The sequence below is a fragment of the Gymnoscopelus braueri genome (genome assembly GCF_963280865.1).
Source record: "Gymnoscopelus braueri genome assembly, chromosome: 21".
NCBI classification, from domain to species: Eukaryota; Metazoa; Chordata; class Actinopteri; order Myctophiformes; family Myctophidae; genus Gymnoscopelus; species Gymnoscopelus braueri.
Window position 1 is genome coordinate 9,684,033 of NC_137623.1, and position 12,307 is coordinate 9,696,339.

General features: G+C 39.1%; 1 protein-coding gene across 1 annotated transcript in view; it reads right to left on the reverse strand.

The window, feature by feature from the left end:
* The window catches only part of LOC308077535 (methionine synthase-like), a gene marked incomplete at both ends in the record, with an annotated part of 31,176 nt that extends 19,176 nt beyond the window's left edge, over positions 1 to 12,000 (reverse strand). Inside the window, 14 exons of the mRNA XM_080418285.1 lie at positions 416 to 556; positions 3,277 to 3,389; positions 4,195 to 4,274; positions 4,533 to 4,600; positions 5,837 to 5,898; positions 6,601 to 6,701; positions 7,041 to 7,135; positions 7,317 to 7,376; positions 7,515 to 7,621; positions 8,370 to 8,462; positions 8,693 to 8,762; positions 9,154 to 9,243; positions 10,969 to 11,180; positions 11,964 to 12,000. Coding sequence (XP_080274411.1) covers positions 416 to 556; positions 3,277 to 3,389; positions 4,195 to 4,274; positions 4,533 to 4,600; positions 5,837 to 5,898; positions 6,601 to 6,701; positions 7,041 to 7,135; positions 7,317 to 7,376; positions 7,515 to 7,621; positions 8,370 to 8,462; positions 8,693 to 8,762; positions 9,154 to 9,243; positions 10,969 to 11,180; positions 11,964 to 12,000 — 1,329 coding nt within the window. The remainder of the gene's footprint in view (positions 1 to 415; positions 557 to 3,276; positions 3,390 to 4,194; positions 4,275 to 4,532; positions 4,601 to 5,836; positions 5,899 to 6,600; positions 6,702 to 7,040; positions 7,136 to 7,316; positions 7,377 to 7,514; positions 7,622 to 8,369; positions 8,463 to 8,692; positions 8,763 to 9,153; positions 9,244 to 10,968; positions 11,181 to 11,963) is intronic.
* Positions 12,001 to 12,307: the final 307 nt, after the last annotated feature.

Here is a 12,307-nt window from a genome sequence, read left to right on the forward strand (position 1 = left end):
AGTCTCTTGAGACAACTTTAATAAAATTGAATTGAAAACAAAATTACTTTAATTACTATAATTATTTGAAAACTTTATCATTACAAAATATATAATTTCTTAAGCCATATCTTATACTATTATCTTGACTATATTAAACAATTGCTGATCTACAAGCAGACAAAGGGCTGCTATTTGCGACTGAAATGGGACATTCTGTCAAGTACAGTAAGTATATTTTTGATGCCAATACACTTTTACTCAAGTAACACTTTGTAACAGAACATTTCTACATTGTACTATTGTTACTTTTACTTAAACAAAACGTTGCTTATTCTGTGATACCCAGAAGCTCAACTGAGCAACACTCCAAAGAAGATTTTCAGTTGAAAAGTTGAAAATCTAATAAAATGTCCATTTAATGTCCATGTCTCACCTTGGCTATGTCGGGTTCAGAGCCGATGTATTTACAAAAGCGAGCCATGGCTGCCGGACCATCCAGCATCCCTTCATCCATGCTAATGTCCAGAATCTGGGCTCCCATCTCCACCTGGGCCTTCGCTATACTCAATGCCTCCTGAAGAGGAGAGGAGATGTTATAACCTCTACTTAGCCTACACTGTAAACATTCAAACAACATAAAATACACATAAACTGAACTTACATTTTCATAACCGGTCTATAAGCTCAAAACACGATAGCAAGCACACAGTTGTGAGCTTGTAGAGCTGCTATTTTTTGATATATTTGTTAAAGCTTAAAAGGTATAGGTAAGTGATATTTTTTGGTTAAAAGGTTTTTTGTTAAAAGGTTAAAGCACTATATTCTGATAGTAATCATTGCTATAGAGCAGTGGTTCTCAACCAATGGTCCTGGGACCACCAGTGGTCCTTGAGGGGGTTCCAGGTGGTCCCCAGCTAAATGATGGAGAGTTGGTAACCAGATGGACCTTCATAGATTTTTTACTCTTGAGAGTGTAAAATGAAACCAAATGGACCTGTACTCTCTCAAGAGTTAAACTTTTGTTAAACATCTGCATTACTTAATTTACAAGAAGTCCACACAATTAGAGAATGTAGAATAATTGTTATCAACGTTGGCCTGTTATCTTTCCTATGGTACCAAGTACCAACATCAATACAGCATGGAATTGTGGACAAAATCTTATGGGTCTGAGAGGGGCTAAATCTCATCAAATGGTGGTCTGTTGCTCAAATGCCGAATGAATAATGGACCTTGATATGAAAAGGGTTGAAACCCACTGCTATTCACCTGTTTCCTACAGTAGGCTGTGTGTTTTCCACTTCCTGTCGATTTCATTGGATATCATTGGTCATCTGACCAGTTTCATTGGATTTCATTGGATCAAATCGACAGGAAGTGGAAAACACACAGCCTAGGAAACAGGTGAATACTGTAGACACACACGACCGGAAGCGGAAGGCCTACAAATTCACGCCCACTTTTGACACAGCGCCGCTACTCGGGGTCCGTTAGAACGATGAACTGCAGCTGCCAATGCAATCCCTATGAGAGGATATGAGAATTAGCCTACTTTTAAAATATTCCTACATTAACTGGAGACGATATTGATTGAAATAAAAATATGTTTCCAAATGTATGGAGTGTCTTTGTCAACATATCTTCTTGTTTTCTTAATAGTTGATGTGTTTCACATTTAATTTGCCACTTTAACGAGTTACCCATAATGTTAACACAGCAGAGGCGAGACGGCAGACAGACAAGTTGTCGCATTTCAGTGACATCGCTGTCTTTACGAGCGCCGAGCGGCGACCAGTGGCGTAGCCACTGTAGAGGCAGGACAGGCAGTCGCCTGCCCAACTAAGATCTCGCCTCCCCTAAAAAAAAACAAATAACCCGAAAAGGTGTCAATGCGTGCTTAATGTCCTCAAAGTCACGCATCCAACAAGCTTTGAACTGAGCAGATTGGACCTTCTGTTCCAGAGATAACATGTTGATAACGACCACTTTCGCCAGTTTTCTGGGTATTGAAAACCTCAAGGGATGCGTCCGTGACGTATATACCATGCGACCACTTAACTCTAGATCTCCGATGCTAGCGGTTTTGACACACTGATGGAGTATATTATAGTATATTGTGGGTAGTATATCGAGATGACAGATATGGGACAATAAAAAGGACAAATTAAACAAATGGGACAGTTTATTAGAACACCAAAAAAATCGCTACAGCCTCAGTAGTTAACCAGTGAAATTACGGTATTTTACAATGCCTCTCATAGAGATTGCATTGAGAGCTGCAGTTCGTCGTTCTAACGGACACCGAGTAGCGGCGCTGCGTCAAAAGTGGGCGTGAATTTGTAGGCCTTCCGCTTCCGGTCGTGTGTGTCTATAGAGTGTTCAGTAACCGGGTTCTTCCTGTCTCTCCAGCTCTTTAATAAACAGAAAATACATTTTCAGGTAGGTGACAAAATGTCAGCCAATCAGGAGAGAGTACCCATTTATCAGCTTCATTTTTTTATAGTGTTCCAGTTCCAATTTTGTCTGCTCATTTCTTTGTGTCATCACTTCCAACTTAACTTGTTAAATCTGTATCCTGACTGAATTCTCTATCCTGATTAGATAAAATTGGTATCCTGACCTGAAAATGGAAAGCACTTTGGATCAACTGCTGTTGTTTTTAAATGTGCTATATAAATCGATTTGACTTGACTAGACTTGAAAATGCATTTTCTGTTTAATAAAAAGCTGGAGAGACATATGGAGACTCCTGTTATTGAACAAACACTGAGTAGCCTACTATCAGAATATAAAGCATATAAAGAATATAAAGAATATAAAGCCTACTATCAGAATATAAAAGAAAATCACTTTAATACCCTACCTTTGAAACCGGGACACAGGGGCTGCATATTTGTCGATACCGACAGTGGTGGAAAAAGTACTCAAATTCTTTACTTAAGTAAAAGTACCAATACTGCAATATAAAAATACTCTGTACAAGTAAAAGTCCAGAATTCAAAATGTACTTGAGTTAAAGTACAAAAGTATTGGCATCAAAATGTACTTAAAGTACCAAAAGTAAAAGTAGTAAATATTTGAAAATAGCCGATCTACAAGCTCACAACACGTCGCAATGCGGAAATGTGGAAATACTTTTACAGTAAAGTAAAAAATACCTCAAAATTGTACTTAAGTACAGTACTTGAGTAAATGTACTTAGTTACTTTACACTACTGGATACCGATGTGATAAAACCGATGGCTCTAAATCAGACTCTCAATAAATATTCAAACAACAGGAAACCAGACTCACTTCGTATTGTCCTTCCAGGATCAGCTTGGCGAACTTCCGCGAGCCTGCCACGTTGCAGCGCTCTCCGATGTTGACAAAGTTAGTGTAGGGACCAATCCTGAACGGCTCAAGCCCTAATGACCAGGGAGTTTAAACAAAGACAATCAAACGACTCAGACTTTGCATTGATTTGTAGGAGAGGCACAGTTCCCTTTTCCAGTAAGCTTTGTAGTAAGTTGAAGTATTGTATAAAATACACTAGCAAACACAGTTCAAAGACAATACATGATTATTTATTAGAATCATGTTCTGTCAAAAAATATGAAAATAATCTCCCAGGCTGGTTGATCTACAGCAGTGGTTCTACAGCAGTGGTTCTAGAGTGGTTCTACAGCAGTGGTTCTCAAACCTTTTTGGATTTTATTACCCCCTTTCCCTGATCTTTAAAGTCCCTCCTTTACCTGACTACATTTTACTTAGAAAACTGCAAGAGAAAACCACAGCTTATATGAATGATAACTCACCTTCTGAAGAACATTAGAAATGGAGTGAGAGAGTGGTAATTACCACAGTTTTAAAACTGTGGTCATAGCAAGTAAGTCCAGTTTGGACGTAAATATGTTCACAATAAAACAGCGTAATGCAAATAAGTATTGCTAACAGTTGTGTCAGTCAGGTTTTTGATTTAATTTAGTTTAACACTTTACAGATAGATCAGCAGGTTCACACACATATGTTCGCAATGTTTCATCATTACATTGATTTGCCATGTACCCCGTAGTAGGCCTACTACCACAGCGCCGTACCCCCCTTTGAGAAGCACTTTGCCGTAGTAATACAATGTTGTATTTGAAAGTAGGCTAATTTAAGTTAGGCTAATTTCAAGTACTGTAGGCTAATTTAAAGTCGATTTTACTGTGTAGTAAGAGGTTCTGTTACCTGAGAGCAGCATGTAGTCCTTAAAAATATCAGTGGAGGGCACTCTAGGCTTGCAATGCTTGACTGCCTCTGCTATGGCCCTAGATAGACAAATGTAATGAGAGAGAGAGAGAGAGAGAGAGAGAGAGAGAGAGAGAGAGAGAGAGAGAGAGAGAGAGAGAGAGAGCAAAATAATGTTTTCAAAGTGTATTCAAGAATGAAGACAAGAGCAACTTGGTCTGATGTGTTTGCATTTGAAGGACAGCGAATAACCCAAAAAAATGCATGGCCTTCATTTATACATAGTTTGTTACAGGCAGTAACAAACAAAGACAGTAATGAATAATAACACTAATGACCTGATGTGAGCTGGCGTGGTCCCACAGCAGCCTCCCACTATATTCACCAGACCGTCCTGTGCAAACGCCTGCAGATAAACAGAGAAAACAAAACATCTACCCAACAGTTGCTCCAGAACAGTGTCTCTAACTAGGGTTCAACCTATGGGAAAGTTATCATCATGTTGATATGTTGATTACTAATGAACTAATTTGATGGATTGATTGATTGATTGAATACTTTATTAACAGTTTGCAAAAAGTACAGTGGTACAGTTATACAATAATGCTAAAAGCCCAATTATGATTTTTAAGTAACCTTTTAAATTATTCTAAAAAATAGCAGATCTATGTTCTGAGCTTGTAGAACTGCTATTTTGGAAGGAAAAAAAGTTAATAGTTCTTAAGTGGTTAAATAAATTAAAGTTCCATTTACGTGTATTTCATATTTACTTCATTTATGTTCATTTTATAATAAGTTAAATGTTCTTTTCGTTGAATATATCTGATACAAAAATTAATTTGCACATCTATCAAACCATTATTTGTGTTTATTCTTATTTATTTGTTTGCTTATAAGTTAAAGTGCTCAATGTAACTTTCCTCTTCTACCCCGGATTTGAATCCGGTTTCCTGCGCAAGAGCTGACATTTTTACCATTGAGCTAATAGAGGCTGCCTGCTTGCTCAGGGGATACATTGAATCTTGACCATCAGGTCAAAATTCGTGTCTTATCCTGTTTCTAGGTGAGACATGACCTTTGGCACGATCTAAATGTCTCAATAGAAGAGCAGGGAGACTAAATACAACCACCCCACTTGTATAAGTTATATCGTATTAACATACTCTACCATACAGATTGGACACAATTACATTTTATTCATTAAAAAAAAAGTTATATAGTGCCGCTTTAAATGTTCTCAAATATGAAATGTATCACAAAATGTTGCATATCAGTCATATCAGTCAAAATATAGCATCGGTCAGACTAAAATCGATGTCAGGCAAATCAATATATTTTTTGTTTACACTGATATGTGTGTACAGTATGTGTGTATGTATGAGTATATCGTCCAAAACTGTTACTTTTGAGGATTCCAATTCAAAAATTGCAAAAGTAGCAGATCTACAAGCTCAAAAGGTGTCGCTTCGCGCCGCGCTTCGAGCTTGCGGATCTGCTACTGTTGTTGCTTTTGTGTGACGCTGTAGTATGATCAAGTAGGGCATTAATTTACTCAAAACACAAAAGTAAAATATGGAGAATAAGAGGTTTCTGGCCGACAGCAGCGATATGTGTATGTGTGCATTCCATGCTCCATACATACCTTCAGATTTGAGGCAGTCACGGCTGGGGTCTCGTCATATCCTCCAAATGCGTTGGGGAGGCCTAAGACACAAACATAAAGATGCGTTGGGGAGGCCTAAGACACAAACATAAACTTTATCAGGGAATATCATTACCAGGCAAGTATTTATTTCAAGCCATTTTTGTCGCAAGATGTTTTTGCATTCATAGATACCAAGACCAGCTGAAGTTTAGGCAGCCGAATGTCTTCATTCATAAAAACAGGTGCAGTCATTTTTTGGGTAACAACCATGACTGGGATGTCTATTTATTCTCATGACCCTTCTCCATTAATGACCCATGAAATTGTGCAGGAATGTTGTGAGCTGTCAAAGTTAAAAATAAAGAGTTTTCATAAGTGCCGTTGTCATGGCTAGGCTACTCCTTTGCTCTTCAGCAGTTATGTTGCTGTGTGATACGTTTTGAGCTTGTAGATCTGCTATTTTTGCCGTTTGTCGTACGCCGAAGTACATAACATTGCACATTACGAAGTACCAAATAAATACGAGAGGCAATTGAAACGCCCCTCCATAAACCTCATTAATAGAATAAAATTTCAAGGACTTTTCACACAGCATCAAACATTTTGGAACATAAAAAAAAAGAATTGCCGCTGTGCAAGCCATGCATAGTGAGCTGGTAGACATGTTTTTTTGTTTTGTTTTGTTTTATTTTTAGAAAAAGAAAGAATGTGATCTTCAAGCTAACGGCAAGCATCTAGGCTTACAGTATGTGTGGGTTTACCTGCATTAGGATAACAGAGAGTGAGAGCTGTGGTGCACTTTCCAATGGCCTCTATATAGGGCCTCATTGCTGTCGCCCCCAGTGCACAGTTCAGACCAATACTGAAACAAAAATATATATATATACTCAAGTAAAGTGCAGAATCAGATACTCAACAAACTTTACTCAAGTAAATGTACTGTATAAGTAATGGTACTGGAAATGTACCGTGTGTCTCCTTAGTGACTTTAACATGGGGCACACTGCCCACAACGATATGCCCTGTGTTTTATTATATTATTGTGTTTTTATAACACCAAACATGCTATAGAGCTGTGTCAGGGTAAACAGTAGTGGTAAAAAAAAAATGTTACTATGGGGGACATACCGACCACGCCTAATAAGCTAAACAGATTAAACTAATATTATTTAACAATGAAACATAATTTCTCATGACTCACCATAGTGGCTTAGCGTGGGATATACTGACCACAAAAGCCTCCCCCGTCTGCCCCGACAGAGTACGTCCACTCCTGTCCACGATTGTTCCTGAGATCTTGATGAACAGAACATCAAATTATCAACCATAGACCTTGATACAACTATTTAGAACCAATTTATTCTAGAAATATTTCATAGTTCAGAACACCCCTTTGATTTGACAATACATAGCAAACCGTTTCATCATTAAATGGCATACAGGTGTCTGATACTTGTACATATGTAGGCCTACGTACAAATATTGGTCTTGGCTCGTAGTTATTTTCAAAAAGGTTGCTGATGGCGAATAGGGCTGCCTGTGAAATAAAACCAAGGACAAATAAGATTCACAAACGCATTACTTGGATGTTGAAAATAAATTTAAATCCTAATTGGTTATACTGTAGAATTCTGTTTCAGCTGCGTTTGGGTGGGTTAAACCAGTCAGGACGTACCTTCCCATTGGCAGTGTCAAAGATGGTCTCCACCAGTAGGATGTCTGCACCTCCATCTAATAAGCCTCTGGCTTGCTCCGAGTAGGCCTCTGCCAGCTCATTGAATGCTGGGGAGGACACGTGATGTAGACACACACGTTAACCACTATCAACCTGGCATTCATATTTTGGTCACTGTATGCAAAGATTTTCACACATTTCCTCAAATTGTGAAAAAAGTCGATCTGTCAGTGGTGTACAGTAACTAAGTATGTACTCAAGTACTGTAGGCTACTTAAGTGCAATTTTGAGGTATTTTTACATTACTAGTCGTATTTCCAATTTTCAGTACTTTTACTTCTACTCCATACATCTCAGAGGTCAATATTGTACTTTTACTCCACTACAATTATTTGAAAACTTTAGTTACTAGTTCCTTTGTAGATTTTGATTGTTATTACAAAACATACATTAACCACTTCAGCCCTATATACATTTCGGCCATTTGAAAATAGCCGATCTACAAGCTCACAATGCGTCGCGATGCGACGCATTGTGAGCTTGTAGATCAGCTATTTTCAAAAGATTTTTGTACATTTTATACATTTGAAAACTTGTGAAATGGGACATTCTGCATAAATGAGTACTTTAAGTACATTTTGATACCAATACTTTTGTACTTTGACTCAAGTACATTTTTAATTCCGGACTTTTACTAGTATGTAGTATTTCTAGCAGTATTGATACTTTTACTTGAGTAATAAATGTGAATACTTTTTCCACCACTGGTGCCTGTTCAGTGGGGTGCTTGTACTGTGAAGAATAGCGTGTTCCTCCACATGCCGAACGAAGAACGAAGAACAAAGATTCTCTTACTGATGTTCCTGAAGTCAGGTCTCTCCACGGAGGGCGACACCGAGAGAGTTTTATTGGTGGGACCCAATGCTCCTGCCACGTAACGTTTACAACCTGGTGACGGAAAAGGTACAGATAGAGAGAAGTCCCTAATAACTAAACTGGATCCATTGGAACAGGCTCTTTTTTCCATTTCCGGTTTGGGACATTTAAGGTTTTCCGCCCGACAACCACAATATATATTAACAGTAAACTGTGGCTTTTGAATATTACTGTTCTTACAGTTATCCATACGTTCTGTCATAGGTAGCCCCTCTATCTGTGAACCAACCACCACAGCTGACCTGTCTGTTTGCTGATATCATCGGCCGCTCGCCTGGCAATTTCCGCTGATGTCCGGTTGAGGCGATATGCCTGCAAGTCACATACAGTACATACAGCGTTGTTCAACATCAAAGACAGACAACTACTTGGAGAACATTACTGAAAATATTTGCACTTTGGTCAGCATAAGAGTTATTTTGATTGACAATACATCACTGGTTCTCAAAGACCCCCAGGGGTCCTTGAGGGGGTCCCAGGGAGTCCCCAGCAAAATGACGATCAATTTAAACACAGTGAAATTTTCAGCTATTCAAAAACAACCGATCTACAAGCTCACCTACAAGTTAAAAGTAGTGACAACCTTCTGAATGTCATCTTAAGAGTAGTTTTGGTTTGTGATTGATGGTAAGCTTCTTTAAAACTTCCCTTCCATGATAATTGCAATGTGTGTTGATGTGCAGTAACATACAGTAGTTCTTACCATGTGTTCCAGTCCATAGTCAGCCTGAGCAATGCTGGTGCTACTAAATGTGTTAGTCTCTATTATGTCAGCACCGGCTAGCAGGTAATCCTATGGACAAACACAGAAGAATTAACAGGGTTTTCCTAATACACATTTATACACTATAGTGTGTCTCTGTATCACATCAGCATAGCCTACTGTGTCTCTGCATCATATCAGAATAGCCTACTGTGAAACACACACACACACGGTTTGTCACACAAACGGTTTCAGCTCAACTCAGCTGATCGCTGCCACAAGGGGCACGGAGTAGTTTTAGGGGTAAAGTATCTTGCTCAAGGACACTTCGACCAGTCATATTCAACACATTGCTGGCCAGGCCTGGAATTGAACCTGGGACAACTGGGGACTCCTGCTCCCGCTGGCAGGCTCCGTAACCATTCAGCTATGCCGTCCCCAATAAATGCTCTCTCTGTTGTTGTTGTTATTGATTGATTGATTGAATACTTTAATATTAACAGTTTGCAAATTGTACAGTGGTACGATTATACAATGGTGCTAAAACACAAAAAGCCCTCAGGCAGGGATGTCAAACTCATGATTCACGCGACATGATAATAAAAAAAAAGATAACCTTAAAAAAAAAAGAAAACAGAAAAAAAAGGGGGAAAAAACGGTGCTGCCAGCTTCTTCATAGAGGCACTGAGGCAGTTGTCACTGGGAATGTACGATTATACTCAATGCACTAGTCCCATTCAAACTCGACATTCCCCTACAAGTACAACTACACAGCTCAGGAACCGTTGGCTCGATCCCAATGCTACTTACAACACACGTTTAGCTATCTTGCTGTCGTTGTCGCTCTCATTCAACGACATAATCCTACAAAACTCACACAATGATGATTTGCTGTGTGAAAATTCCTTGAAGTTTGACTCTAATTTTGAGGTTTATGCAGGGGCGTTTCAATTGCCTCAAAACGTATCACACAGCAACATAACTGCTGAAAAGCTGAGTAGCCTAGCCATGACAACGGCACCTATGAAAACTCTTTATTTTTAGCTTTGACAGCTCACAACATTCCCGCGCAATTTCATGGTTTATAAAGGGAGAAAGGTCATGAGAGTAAATAGACACCCCAGTCATGGTGCATTAACACAAAAATGACTGCACGAATATCATGCCATAGCACTGCACATTAAATCCTACAACATAAACCTATGACACATACCCAATTTAAACAATAACACAAATAAGAACACAATAACCACCTTCCTCTAGGCATGCTGGGAATTGTAATCCCTCCTTCTATGCAAGAACAGTTTCTAAACATTTATTGTTTTTGAGATTACCAAATTATAACATGGGTATTGTTTTTCACAGTATTTGAATTTCCAGCATTGATCTTTCACCCTATCTTTGCCAGACCCAAGGGGTCGGGCTTACATGAGGCTTTGTACCTGTTTCGTCCATACATGGGCATGGTCACTTTGTCCTCCGGCCCCAGCCAAAAAAAAGTCTGTCACTTTGTCCTCCGGCCCCAGCCAAAAAAAAATCTGTCACTTTGTCCTCCGGCCCCAGCCAAAAAAAAATCGGTCACTTTGTCCTCCGGCCCCAGCCAAAAAAAAATCTGTCCCCCTTTCGTCCCCTTTCGTCACGAACTATTCATGACATCATTATTATGTCACAAGTATGTAATTAAGTAAAGCTCATCATATTAGAACTTCATTCTGGGTCTGGCAGAACCAGGTCTCCTGGTCTTGTTTATATAATATATTAAATATTATTTCTTGATGATGACATCTTGTGCATGAGGCTAATGTGTTTCAGTACCTTGTGAATTTGGTAAATGATATCCGGCTGGGTGATGCTGAGCACGTCATTGTTTCCCCTCAGCAAGTGAGAGTGGTCTTTGAACTCTTCCCCCCTGAAGTGCTCCTCTTCCAGTCTGGCCCTCTGGATCATAGTTCCCATGCCTCCGTCCAGGACCATGATCCTGTGCTGGAGCACCGATCGCAGCTCCACCTCCAGGGGACATTGCTTTCCTGGGGAGAAAATGTGACGATTTCAAGATCGTTGACAGTGTTGTACAAAGTAGCCTACTCAACCTCAGTGTCTGAGTCAAAGTATAGCCTACTCCTGCTCAAATGTTACTTCACTACAAGTGAAAGTTTGTACTTTAGTTAAAGAACTGGAATACTTGCAAGTGTTAAAAGTAAAATGACAAAGTATAAAAAATATCAATGATAGCGAAAATAGCCAATCTACAAACCCACAGCGCGTATATAGCATCCCGGTGGTTAGAAGGGAGCTTTACAATCCCCATCATGCCTGGGGCCGCAGGCACATGTGTTCTTATTTGTGTAATTAGTTTTTTAATTGGGAATGTGTCATGGGTTTATGTTGTTTGACTTAATGTGCAGTGGCACTGTGTTTGTGCAGTCATTTGTGTTGATATGTGTTAATGGCTAACACCATGACTGGGATTTCTTATTCCCTTTGCCCCAAGTGTTTGAGTTGTAGCTATCAACGCCAAACATAAACAGTGTTCCTAAAGAGTTGTCCTGGCGGGGTCATCCCTGTATGTTCTTGAAAAAGAGAGAGGCTAGCACTCATCAGAAGAATAGTTCACAGTTCTCTTTAAGTTATGACTGACTGAGTTATAATGACTTATATTAAAGGTAAGTAACCTTAGAGGTCATACAGTAGTCTACATTTATCGATCCCTAAACTGTCATAATACACAGAGGACTTGCATGGATATAAACAACATTTGAGCTAGAAAGCTAACAGGCAACCAGATGCTAATGAGTTGTGAGTTATTTTACCTGTTTCTAAAGAGTTTTCACTGGCATTTGGAGCCATCTTGTGCACAACTGCAGTAGGCTATACGTCTCCACTCTCCACTTTGTCCAACCGTCTGTAAGCAAGGCAAGGCAGGACAAGGGGAGAAGGCATATGGCAAGGCAATTTATTTGTGTAGCACATTTCACCACAAGGTAAATCAAAATGCTACAAAATAACACTAAGCATTAAGACATCAAGACAGCAAAATGATGACAGAAAAATAAACACATTAAGAAAGGACATTTAAATAATATAAGATTAAAACAAGTACAAATTAAATGCAGAGGCAAACAGAAAGGTCTTTAGCTTTGATGTCAAAGAACTT